This window comes from Trichomycterus rosablanca, chromosome 20 (assembly GCF_030014385.1).
Source record: "Trichomycterus rosablanca isolate fTriRos1 chromosome 20, fTriRos1.hap1, whole genome shotgun sequence".
In the NCBI taxonomy this organism is placed as follows: Eukaryota; Metazoa; Chordata; class Actinopteri; order Siluriformes; family Trichomycteridae; genus Trichomycterus; species Trichomycterus rosablanca.
This window is the reverse complement of record NC_086007.1, coordinates 12,495,884-12,509,296: the sequence shown is the minus strand read 5'-3', so window position 1 is coordinate 12,509,296 and position 13,413 is coordinate 12,495,884. Positions and strand designations below refer to the sequence as shown.

Below are 13,413 nucleotides of genomic sequence, written 5' to 3'. Positions count from 1 at the left end.
TGCTGTGTATGTTTTGGACAAAGAATCGTATGTTCTAGTCATTTAGTCAGAGGAAAACACTAGAACATTCTGATCTCTCCTGTAAACAAGTCTCAGTGTAATACAAGATTAATTCTGAATACTTGCAGCTTGAGTGTTGTGCAAAAATGTTCTACGACAATGTGTGAAGGCAGGCTAAATGCTGTCTGGTATGCTAATCATTTCACACGGACAATGGTTAATCACAAAAAACAGACTTCCGCTTTTACTTTGCATCTATTTTGCATTAAGCTAATGCAGTTTAAACTATGACTGTCCTATTTAAAGCATGATATACACCCATCAGCCATAATATTAAAACCACCTCCTTGTTTCTACACTCAATGTCCATTTTATCGGCTTACCATATAGAAGCACTTTGTAGTTCTACAATTACTGACTGTAGTCCATCTGTTTCCCTGCATGCTTTGTTAGCCCCTTTCATGCTGTTCTTCAATGGTCAGGACCCCCACAGAGTAGGTACTACTTAGGTGGTGGATCATTCTCAGCACTGCAGTGACACTGACATGGTGGTGGTGTGTTAGTGTGTGTTGTGCTGGTCTGAGTGGATCAGACACAGCAGCGCTGCTGGAGTTTTTAAATACCGTGTCCACTCACTGTCCACTCTATTAGACACTCCTACCTAGTTGGTCCACCTTGTAGATGTAAAGTCAGAGACGGTCACTCATCTATTGCTGCTGTTTGAGTTGGTCATCTTCTAGACCTTCATCAGTGGTCACAGGACGCTGCCCACGGGGCGCTGTTGGCTGGATACATTTTTGGTTGGCATGCAGAGAAACAGATGGACTACAGTCAGTACTTGTAGAACTATAAAGTGCTTCTACTGTATATGGAGGTGGTTTTAATGTTATGGCTGATCGTTGTATGTGTGTGTAAGATCATGCATATAGACTTGTGATATCTGATGCTATGTAAAACAAGTGATTTAGATTCAAATTATTGCTCGTTCTCACAGGGGGAAAAAGCTAGGCTAAACAGCGTTCATATTAAAATTTGAACCAGTGTGTGTGCTGCTGTATTATTATGATTTACATACAGTGTATCTTTTATTATTACCTGTACGGTGAATTGTAATTTGAGTGTCTGTTTAGGGTTCCAGAGGACTCTTCTGGACAAGCTTTAATGTGTAGCACTTGCAATTGTTTGCGTGCTGGAAGTCGGGACTACTGTTGATTTAACCATGACAGTCACAAGACTGGGAAAAAGATAAACAAGTCTGGGATCTAATTTAAGAATCAGACTGCTGCAAAACAATTTTAGTTTCCTTTGTTTTTGGGTGGTTTCCTTGTTTTAAACAGATGCTGATGTCGCCTATTGTTGTGGTCATGTGTCAGCTTTGTTTTGTTACTATTTTAAAGCTTTAATAGTAACAAATAAAAAGTAGTTGAACAAATTGGTATCATGCTGACTAAGTCTGGCCTGGGATACAGGGTTAGGTTAAATGTACCTGGTTAATTTTTACATTTGCTGTACCTTTATATTTTGGAAAATGTTTCCCCCCCCCATAGAATAGGGTTAAAACATACAGTATACTGCCAAAAGTATTCGCTTGTCCGCCTTCACATGCATATGAACTTGAGTGACATCTCATTCTTAATCCCTAGGGTTTAATATGATGTCGGCCCACCCTTTGCAGCTATAACAGCCTCAACTCTTCTGGGAAGGCTTTCCACAAGGTTTAGGAATGTGTTTATGGGAATTTTTGACCATTCTTCTAGAATCGAATTTGTGAGGTCAGACACTTATGTTGGACGAGAAGGCCTGGCTCGCAGTCTCCCCTCTAATTCATCCCAAAGGTGTTCTATCGGGTTGAGGTCAGGACTCTGGGCAGGCCAGTCAAGTTCTTCCACACCAAACTCGCTCATCCATGACTTTATGGACCTTGCTTTGCGCTTTGTGTCATGTTGGAACAGGAAGGGGCCATCCCCAAACTGTTCCCACAGAGTTGGGAGCATGGAATTGTCCAAAATCTCTTGGTATGCTGAAGCATTAAGAGTTCCTTTCACTGGAACTAAGGGGCCGAGCCCAACTCCTGAAAAACACCCCCACACCATAAGAAGCAGTCTGCATGCCGAGGTGCTTGGTTTTATACACCTGTGGCCATAGAAGTGATTGGAACACCTGAATTCAATGATTTGGATGGGTGAGTGAATACTTTTGGCAATGTAGTGTATGTATTACAATAATACACATAAAAGTCATGAAAATTCATTCAGATTTAGCAATTTGATGATGCATCTACCTTAATTATTAAAAAGTATCTGTATCGATACTGGCCCGGTATTTACTTGGGTTTGGATCGATACCAAATTTTACAGTATCGCACACCACTAACAGGAGCTCAGTGATACACTGATCCAGGTCTGGGAGGAGATCCCCCCAGGACACCATCCACCGTCTTGTCAGGAGCATGCCCAGATGTTCAGTCAGGAGCTCAAACAGACAAGTGGGGGCCACAAACTACTGACATTATGAGTTGATGAGATGAAACTCACACAAACTGGATCAGTCTATAATTTCATTTTTTTAATTAATGTGATTTTCAATCCAGACCTCAGTGGGTTGCTTTCCACTGACCGTTGTTAGGTCATGTTGTTCTCAACAAATTACAGAATTTACATCAGTTAAAAAAACTGAACTTAAATCTTTTTCCACTGTGTGATTCCCTTCATTTGGTTCCTTATGTTTTTGAGCAGTGTATTTAAACCTAGAAAATATTAGGTGCTTGTGAGTTTTTTCTAACAGAGATAAATAAAGCGACAGAAATGCTTTCTACAAAGGGAGGGAAAGACAGTAAAATGATGGAGAGATTTAGTCTGGCCCACAGCCAGCAATCCACTTCCGTCCAGCCTCGTTCTTTCTCAAACACTCGTGCTGCTGCTGACATAGGATCCCGCAGCTCCAGGCTCCATCAACACAAACACACACACACACACTCACACACACACAGCCACTTCCGCCACCAAAGCAGGGAACCAAGGACACTCTTTCCACTCACCCCCGCCCCCTCTCTTCCCTTTCCTCCATTCCGTCCCACTGTCCAACAGGAAGCGGAAAAGCAGATCCCACTGCACATCCTGTGTTTTCTCAAGCTTGCTGTTGACCTCCCTTCAATCTCTGTTCTCACACCCTCCTACTAGCCCGAATGTGACAATACGTCCGTTATTAAATAAATCCGAACAACAAAGGATGGACAGTATTAGAGAGATGAATCACATGTGGTCAAGGATGGCTGGTCATTCGTTTATCATTAGTGATTGACTGTGATTGATCAGGGTCACACTTGGTCTGAAGCCTACCCAGAAACACACACCAAGCATCACACACTCAGCCACTCACTGTCATATAGAGGCAATTTAGAGCATCCAATTAACTTGATACACAGAGCTGGTCAAAAAGTCTAGACTAATAATGACAGTTATTTTATTTAGCATTTTTGTAGAATTAAATACAATGTTTTTAATACAAACCTCAAAGCTTTGCAACTTTAGACTACTGTCTTTGCACTCTTGTCTTTTATATCTGCTCTGAAGTAGCCTGGCAGTATTTCATTTTACTGTACAACCCTGTATTGGTATAATGACTAGGGATGTAACGATGCACCACAATACAGTTGATAACCGATTCAAAAATTCCACGATTCAAATCGATTTGACATGTAAAATGAATCGATATTCACTTTAAACAGTAGAGGACACTGGCGCTGTACAGCTTGCTTGGTTGTCGTCACTGGCGCTATACGCCTGGTTGCCAAATTTGCGGTGTTTCATCCAAATTGGGTTTAATTCAAAATTGTTTTGCATAGTTTGCACCTACCTCAGAACAAAGGGCATTCATTATTTAGATAAATCAAAGATAAGCACAAATACAGTATTTTATTTTCTGTTTTTAAGAGAATAATAAAAGGAAACTCATCATTTGTCTTCAATTTCAGTCGGAAATTGGGAAAAAATCGTATCGTGAACCCAGTATCGTGAATCGTATTGCATCGTGGGTAGAGTGTATCGTTACATCCCTAATAATGACAATAAAGTTGAATTAAATTGAAATGAAAAAGAAAACTCGAGAACTGCTGAAGATCATGGACTTTTCTCCACTGTCATTTGACCTAAACAAGGGTGACCATACGTCCTCTTTTTCCTGGACGTCTTCTTTTTTGGACCTAAAAATGCGTCCAGATCAGATGTCTAAATCACTAAAAATGTCCGGGATTTGGCTTTTGTAGTATGTGTGCACTATTGTTTGTGTGTTTTTGCACTGATTTCACTTTTCTCTTTGGGTCCCGACTTCTCACACTTCTCCTACAAATGCCCAAGCGCAAATGAATTACGGAAAAAAAATCTGTGTTTTTGTCTTGGTCGGGATCCTTGGGAGGCAGAATGCATAACCTGTGTCAAATAAAGGTATCGGTTTAGCAAAACGCAACTAAAAGAGAGAGTTTGTCAGGTAAAGACTGGGTAACACAGAAACTGTTGTTACTGCTGCAGAGGGAGTTTTTGCATTTCACTCCATGAACCATCACAACAGCTACAGATCAATGGACTGCACGTCTGCCTTGTTAAAAAGTCTTTCCCTAATTCAGACACAGTGTAAACCCTTCCAAATGCGCATATTAAGATGTTAATGAGGTTATTGTTAACGCCGTAATAGCGCCACATTCTGTCAAAATGGCTGTACTGATGAATTATTTTATTTGTTGTTGTTATTGTTTAGGGCCAAACATGCATTTGTCTGGCCCATCCTGCCAAGTGTCCTCTTTTTTGAAAACCAAAACATGGTCACCCTACCTAAACACCATCTAGCATGTATGGGGCATTTGGAGACAGAAAAAAACAAGCATTCAGTAACATCACTAGATGTTCTTTGGAATATTGTGAAATCATGCTAGAATAAAACGGGGCGGCACAGTGGGTAGCACTGTCGCCTCACAGCAAGAAGGTCCTGGGTTCGATCCCCCAGGCGGGGCGGTCCGGGTCCTTTCTGTGCAGAGTTTGCATGTTCTCCCTGTGTCTGTGTGTTTCCTCCGGGTGCTCCGGTTTCCTTCTACAGTCCAAAAACATGCAGCCAGGCTAACTGGAGAGACTGAATTGTCCTATAGGTATCTAGCTGCTAGGATGCATAAACCAGTGCGTTGTAGTGCCGGTCCCAAGCCCAGATAAATAGGGAGGGTTGTGTCAGGAAGGGCATCCGGCCTAAAAACTGTGCCAAATCAATAATGCGGATCACGATCACGGTCGCCGGCGGGAGCAGCCGAGGACATAGATAGATAGATGCTAGAATAAAACGGATTATGTAAAGTACAAATGCTTTTAGATAGGTGTACGTATATAACAATTAACCAATAACCAGGCTCTGTAGCATGTAACAAAATGTCATAATATGTAATGCTGATAGATACCGACCCATATTTTTATTTATTTTTAATGATTAACAGCGTGTGGCAGGTCAGTCAATGAAAAGCCAGCAGAAATAAAAAACACAATCAGCACAGCACTGCAGTATGAGCATTTCAGTCTGAGCTAGTGTACACTTTCAGTGAGAAACCAAACCCCCACTGGGGGCTAAAACAGCACCGTTACACATCAAATCCCTTTTGTTTCACCATATCTGCCAAATTCCCATAACAAAACAATCACTTATGTGAGTTCATAAATGAACGGCTCTACAGTTAGTTTAAATATAGCTATCTTTATTGATTACAGAAATCTTCAGGAGATGATTTCCAGCTTTTCCTCTTTAGTATCGATTTCCAAAAAGACATCAGACAGCTGAGGTGAAGTAATAGCATCTGTGTTCCTGCAGCAGCCTGTCGAGGTGTTTTTCATTTCATTTTCTGCCAGACTAATAAATGATGGCGTACTCCAGGCTGGGTATGTTGCCGCGGGATTAGAGAGAAGACTGACGCAGCAGATTATCACCACTGACAGAACTGTACCAGTACCCAACTGTGTTGATGTAGTTTTTATTATTAACTATACTATGTTTATAAACCCAGATAACATGTACAGTACAATATTAGTTATATTATTGTATTAGTTTTGGTGTAAATAATTTCTAGGGGTGCCAGTGTATACTAAATACTTTATAGTAACTTTTTTGTTTCTGATTGATTGTAGTTATTTTTGGCATTCAGCAGACTTAAAGTATACAGTCTAAGCAATTAAGGGTTAAGGGCCTTTCTCAAGGGCTCAACAGTGGGAGTGGTGGGGTTTGAACCAACGACATTCTGCTTACTAGTCTAGTGCCTTGACCGCTAGGCTACAACTGCCCTAAGTTATTAATTTTAAATTCATTTCTGGTGACACATATTACCAATTATTTTATGTAAGATTTTGCTAATACAGTATCTAAAACTCTTTCTTCTCTTATTTTCTACTATAGATAATGCAGACAGATGTACTTTTACATTTATATTACATAAATACATAGTACAATTTTATTTATTTAAATTTTTTTCATAAAAAAAAAATCAATATTAAATTATTATAATTATATTTATTACATTTATTTGTCATTTTCCTTTTCAATTTTTCTTAACATTGCTTGATGATTTCTTAGTTTGTTTCTGTGATATCGGGCGTCCACATACAGACATGATCGGCCATGTCTCAGAAGAGGAGATGGCCGAGGCATCCCGTTGGATTAGCGTCCTGTCCAGCTTATGTTACTTTATTGTGCCCAGTCATTCTGGAAAAGCCGGACCCTGGATTCTGGATTGAGATCACTGACGAATGATGAAGAGAAACTGGTCTCTGTCTCACCTCATATTTTCCTTAGTTAAACAGGAGCTGATGGATGACTGCTAACAGGCTTCTAATAGACCCGGATAAATGTACAATATTAGTAATATCATTTTATCGGTTTTGGTGTAAATTTAGTAAATTTAGTTGTATTTGAGACAGAGCCTCGCACCATTGTTTGATGTTCTAGGTTTACATTAAACCGTTAAGGTAGTTATGTTAATTAATGACTGTCATGAAATGTGCCATTTTTCTGTAGAAATCTGTTTTTTGAAAAACAAGGTCTGTGAAATTGGCGATTTCTTTTGTGAATTTAGTAGGGCTTTAATTATAATGAAAAGAAATCTATGTGAGATTTTGCTAAATATTAAGTTTTAAATATTAAGTTTTCCTAAGTTTTCTAAGTTTTCATTTTAACCCCTCTTTACCAAGGATTCAAAGCTGTAACCAGTCTCTTCTATATTTAAATATAGAATGTTCATATAATGTTAATGTGTCATTGCTACTAAAACAATACTTGGTCCTCGGTCGACTCATGATGTGATATATAAACATCTGTTGGCCTTGGCCATCAATTTTCTAATAGAACAAATTACTGCAGCAGAAATATATTACAGTAGCTCAATAATTACTCATTTAGATTAGTCAAGAAGGCTTTGTTGTTTGAACACATCCTTAAAACGTCTTGTTTGTGTTTTTGGTGTGGCTGCTATGTTAGTGCTGGAAACCCCACCTCGGAAAGCACGTCCACTCCCAGACTTAGCTGCCACATTGTTCACACTACAAACCAACAGCCATCACACTTGCACACAACCACACACAAGTCTTACACCACAACCACGCAAGTGTTCTAGGTTTGATCTCATCCAAGGAAATGAAACACAGAGGAGGAAGGTGTGGGCAACGTTTTACTGCTCCAGTTCTTTTTAAAATCGAGCCTACTCACATTACCTAATGAAAGTTGGAGAATTGCCCAGCCTGATGGAGGGAGAACACTGTGACCTGGATAAAGCTCATCCTCACTGGACTTAATGTTTCCAAAAACATGGAAACGTAGCATTTTCCTATAGCTACTGAATCAGTATAACTGAATTCAGCAGCTACTTCACTTATGTCTAAAGGAAAAATTTTCAATGTCTGGATGTTTCAGACTACAACTGATTCACAGACACTTGCTTAAAGGGCTTTTTATATCATATCATATCATATATATATATATATATATATATATATATATATATATATATATATATATATATATATATATATATACTGTATATATATATATATACTGTATATATACAGACATTATGTATGTTAGGACTTGAATAGTCAAATTACATAAATTCCCAAGCTAATGAGAGTATTGGCAGTTAGCTTGCTGCACTGATAAGCTGTAGCCTAGTGATTAAGGTACTGGATTAGTAGAAGAAGGTTGCTGGTTCAAGCCTCACCACTGCCAGGTTGCCACTGTTGTGCTGTTGAGCAAGGCACTTAACCCTCAATTGCTTACATTGTACACTGTCACAACTGTACACACTGTCTTTTATATTTTGCTTGGAAGCGGTGAGGGCAGGAGGAGACGGAGTAGTAATTGGTCGTGTCTGAGAGACTGAGAGAGACGCTTATAGTTTGGATTTAGCGGCATCTGATTTCCACCTTCTTGGACAGCTCAAAGAAGCTTTAAGGGGAAGATGATTTTCATCAGATGATGAAGTAAAAACAGCGCTGCATCAGTGGCTATGAGCTCAACCAAACCATCTTTTTTCAGGCACCCTTGACAGCCAGCAAAGGCTGAAATTGCCTCAGTAATAAGGAATCTCTTTAACCCTCCCACCCTCAGACTTATCAGTGTAGACGCTCAGCCAGCCAATAGCATTGTTGATTTGAGATCTTTGCTGTGGTGGGCTAGCACATTAGACCACTGTGCCGCCCAGGCACCCAGATTATGATGTTTTTAATAGAGATTACAATGTAAAAATGTTCACAGGTCATTTCACTATCATACTTGAAGTTAAAGCGCACTAAAAAGTTAAATATGAGGGATCTTCAAAAAGTTTCTGCACTTTTATATTTTTGTTTGAAACTGTGAGGTTGGGAGGAGAAGTAAGTAAGTAAGTAATTGGTGTCTGAGAGACTGAGGGAGAGCTTATAGTCAGGATTTAGGGCCATCTGATTTCCACCTTTTTGAATGCTTAAAGAAGCTTTAAGGGGAAGAAGATTTTCATGTGATGATGATGTGAAAGCAGCGGTGCATCAGTGGCGATGGCATTAAAAAGTTTTTGAAGAACCCTCGTACTATGCTCCACATGGTTTATTGAAATAGTAATATCACCATCAATAGTGTATTAATTTACTTCTGTAATGGGTTCTTTTTCTTTCTTTATTTTTATATTATTTATTTATCCTTTGTTTAAGGTAGGAATATCCTGGTCAGGGCACCAATCCATTGGGGCTATCTTTTTCAGGCTCCTTTGACAGCCAGCACAGGCTTGAATTGCAGCAGTAATAAGGAATCCTGTTGGCTCTCCCACCCTCAGACATGTCAGTGTAGGCACCCGGCCAACCAACAGCACAGCTGACGTACAAAGTTGAGAGTTTGAGATCTCAGCTGTGGTGGGCTAGCATATTAGACTACTGCATTGCCAGAGCACCCAGATTATATTTTTTTTATGCATTCTCTCCCCATTTTCTCTCCCAATTTAGCGCACTCAATTTTGTCTTCCGGTGCTGAGGGATACCCGATTGCATCCGAGGAGAGCACGTCGTTGTACACGCCTCTTCCAACTTGTGCACAGGCGTCTCTTCTGCCAGTCAGGGTCCTTACACAGTGTATGAAGACCCACCCACCCACACACAGTCCGGTCCCCACCCTGCAGATACGGTGGCCAATTAGTATCTGCTGCAGGCACTGCCAATTATTCCCGCCAGATGGTGCCCAGCCGACCGGTGACGACGCCGAGGTTCAGAATCTCGGTGCTGGTGTGCTAGCGGAATATCCCACTGCTCCACCTGGGTGCCCAGACTATGGTATTTTTAATAGGGATTACAATGTCAAAATGTTCTCAGGTCATTTTACTATCATACTTGGTGTTAAAGCACTTTAAACAATTTACTAAAAATTAAATATGTCCTGTTTGGTTTGTTCCATATTAGGGCTGCGTGATCTTTTCAGACAGTTTTCTTGTGTGTTTTATGGGCTTAAACATATTCAGCTGTCTGTATCCTTTTGTGACAGATGAGGCTGTATTTTCTTCTATTAATCTGTAGCTTTGTTATTATAAGGTTTGTACATTTGTTTTGTACACTATAAATAATCTAAATCCATAATTACTACATCAAACATTCTATCTCTACAAACATGAGCATTGGGTGAACATTGCAGGTGTGTTTGCCAGGGCGCAGTTGGTGTGTGTGTGTGTGCGTGCGCCTGTCTGTGTATGTATATTTGAAGTGTGTCTACCTCCTCCTCATTTGTATCTGAAACAGGAAACAATATGGGGGAGTAACACCTGTCTCAGATAAGCCACATATACACACACTTTCCTTAGAACATAATCTATGTTTTTATCTGTACACTAACCGAACACTCATGTGTGTGTTTTACTTTTTAGCAAGTCAGCTCATTTTCACTTTACCTACAAACAGTAATTACCCTAAATGGCACAATTTGACTGACGATTGTTTTCACTTCAGTATGGTTTTGCATTTTATTACAGTATATAGGGGTCTACTCTATAGCAATTATGTCATCATAATAGTGTAATTTCAGTGGTTAAGGTTCTGAACTAGTCAATGGTGGGGCTTGAACCAGCAACCTTTTGATTACTGGTTCAGGACCTTGCCACTGTTGGGCCCTTAAGCAATGCCCTTAACCCTCAATTGTTCAGATGTATTCAGTTGTAATTGTATAATTGTAAGTAGCTTTGGATAAAGTGGTAGCTCAGTGGTTAAGGTCCTGAACTAGTAATCAAAATGTTGCTAGTTCAAGCCCTAACACTGACATGTTGCTACTGTAGGGCCCCTAAGCAAGGCCCTTAACCCTCAATTGCCCAGATGTATTCAGTTATGATTGTAAGTAGCTTTAGATAAAAGCATCTGTTTAATGCAGGTCCTGAACTAGTAAACTGAAGGTTGCTGGTTCAAGCCCCACTACTGAAAAGTTGCCACTGTTGGGCCCCTAAGCAAGGCCCTTAACAATTGCTCAGATGTATTCAGTTATAATTGTATAATTCTATTCTATTCTATAAAGTGTTAGCTCAGTGGTTAAGGTCCTGAATTAGTAATCAGAAGGTTGCTGGTTCAAGCCCCACCACTGACAAGTTGCCACTGTTGGGCCCCTGCGCAAGGCCCTTAGCCCCCAATTGCTTGAAAAATGTATTCAGTTATAATTGTAAGTAGCTTTGGATAAAAGCATCTGTTTAATTCAGGTCCTGAACTAGTAAACAGAAGGTTGCTGCTTCAAGCCCCACTGACAAATTGCCACTGTTGGGCCCCTGCGCAAGGCCCTTAGCCCCCAATTGCTTGAAAAATGTATTCAGTTATAATTGTAAGTAGCTTTGGATAAAAACATGAGCCTAATGCAGGTCCTGAACTAGTAATCAGATGATTGCTGGTTCAAGCCCCATCACTGACAAGTTGCCACTGTTGAGCCCTTAAGCAAGACCCTTAACCCTCAATTGCTCAGATGTATTAGGTTATAATTGTATAATTGTAAGTAGTTTTGGATTAAGTTGCGAAACTTTTACCCTGCCTTAAACTGGCATGCTGTCCAGGTTCTTTCCTTCCGCCCCTTGTTTTTGGGACAGTCCCCAGATCTAGGTCTGATGATTTCCACACACCTTCTTTCTTTAAACAAAACAAACTGAGTTATTGCCATTGAGTTTAATATTTTTCTTTCATCTGACCATTTTACTGGTTTGCCTAAATGCTTATGTGCAAATTGACCATTTAAGTGTGGGTTACCTATAGATTTTACATAAAAAACCTGTTAAGGTGTAGTTATTTTTTTTCAGTATTATGCATTCTCTGATCTGTTGTTGTTATGTTCCTCAGGCCTGGAAGAAGCGCTGGTTCATCTTACGCAGTGGGCGTATGAGCGGAGACCCAGATGTTCTGGAGTACTACAAAAACGATCACACCAAAAAGCCCATTCGCATCATAGATCTGCACTGCTGCGAGCAAGTGGATGCAGGGCTCACTTTTAAACGCAAAGAGTTTCAGGACAGCTTTGTGTTCGATATCAAAACTGCTGAAAGAACCTTCTATCTGGTGGCAGAGACTGAGGAGGAGATGAACCGCTGGGTTCGGTCCATCTGCCAGCTCTGCGGATTCAACCAGTCGGAGGACAACCATGGTGAGTGGATATTTTCTTTGTCTTTGTGGAAAACAAATATGCTTTTACTCTGGAATGGAAATATGGAAAGAAATGTACTTATAGGGGTATACTGTGTATGTCAGTATCTACAGTATACCACATTTCTATTCTTTTTTAAACATGGCAGTCAGCAAAGCAGTCCATATCTGTAACTAGGGAGTCTAGGGTTGAGTAAGTGGTACTGCTCTGTTAATGAGGGTGATTGCAACTCCACTCTTCCAAGCATCTGTGATCATGTACATAAGTTCACCATGGTAGGTTAAGCCTTTCCTATTTTGCTTTAAACAATAAAAAGACTACACTGGTGTATGGGTATATACATTAACTAACTGGAAAAATAAACCTTACTAGGAGGTCATAGTAACACTCCAACACAATTTATAAAAAGCCACATAGACTACAATAAAATGCAACATGATATTATTATTTGTTGCCTCTTTTCCCCCACTACCCCTCATCTCCGTTATTTGAGAAAGTTGAACTGGACTAAGCCAGGCAAATTGATGTAGCGTCTGAAAGGGTTATTGATTTTGTTTTGTTAAAGAAAGGGAATGATTGCTGCCCAACATAGGTAGTGATAGAACAAATGCAATGCTTTTATGATAAAATGTTCTTAATTTTGCCTCTGGGAGGGATAAGAGGAACTGTAAGTTTTAGTGTTGTGACCACTTCTATGTTTTAGTCTGTACTCAAATGCATAACAAACCATTGGTTTTTACATGAAAATCATGCTTGTTTACTAGAACTGGGTTTTACTGTTAAATAGGGTGCATTCTTTATATTTACATATTCTATATTTACTCTGTGTTCAGATATTCTGTAAATCCACATACAGTATTAGTATTTAATATAACAATAATAGAATAGCTTTTCAAAATAGTTTTAGAATGTCAGACTGTTCAAAAATACTTTGAATTAGCCGTGATGTACAAATTAATTACATTTCAAAACAATTCATTTTCTTAGTGTGCTTTTAACTAATAGTCTGAACAGACAGACATGGATGGATGGATGGATGGATGGATAGATGGATGGATGGATGGATGGATGGAAATGGACGGACAGACAAACAGACAGATATGGATAGATGGATAGATAGACGAATAGATAGATTGTTGTAATGGATGGATGGAGAGGGGGGGATGGATGGATGGATGGAGGGAGGGATGGATGCATAAAGAGAGGGATGGATGGATGGATGGATAGACAGAAAAGTGCTCACTCAACTCACTTATACTGGAAGCATTAATTCCAGTT

The 13,413-nt window shown here is 39.7% G+C and overlaps 1 protein-coding gene across 1 annotated transcript in view; it reads left to right on the top strand.

The window, feature by feature from the left end:
- The window catches only part of gab2 (GRB2-associated binding protein 2), an 83,251-nt gene that overhangs the window by 41,569 nt on the left and 28,269 nt on the right, over positions 1-13,413 (top strand). The window contains exon 2 of the mRNA XM_063016782.1: positions 11,835-12,135. Within this exon, the coding sequence (XP_062872852.1) occupies positions 11,835-12,135 (301 nt within the window). The remainder of the gene's footprint in view (positions 1-11,834; positions 12,136-13,413) is intronic.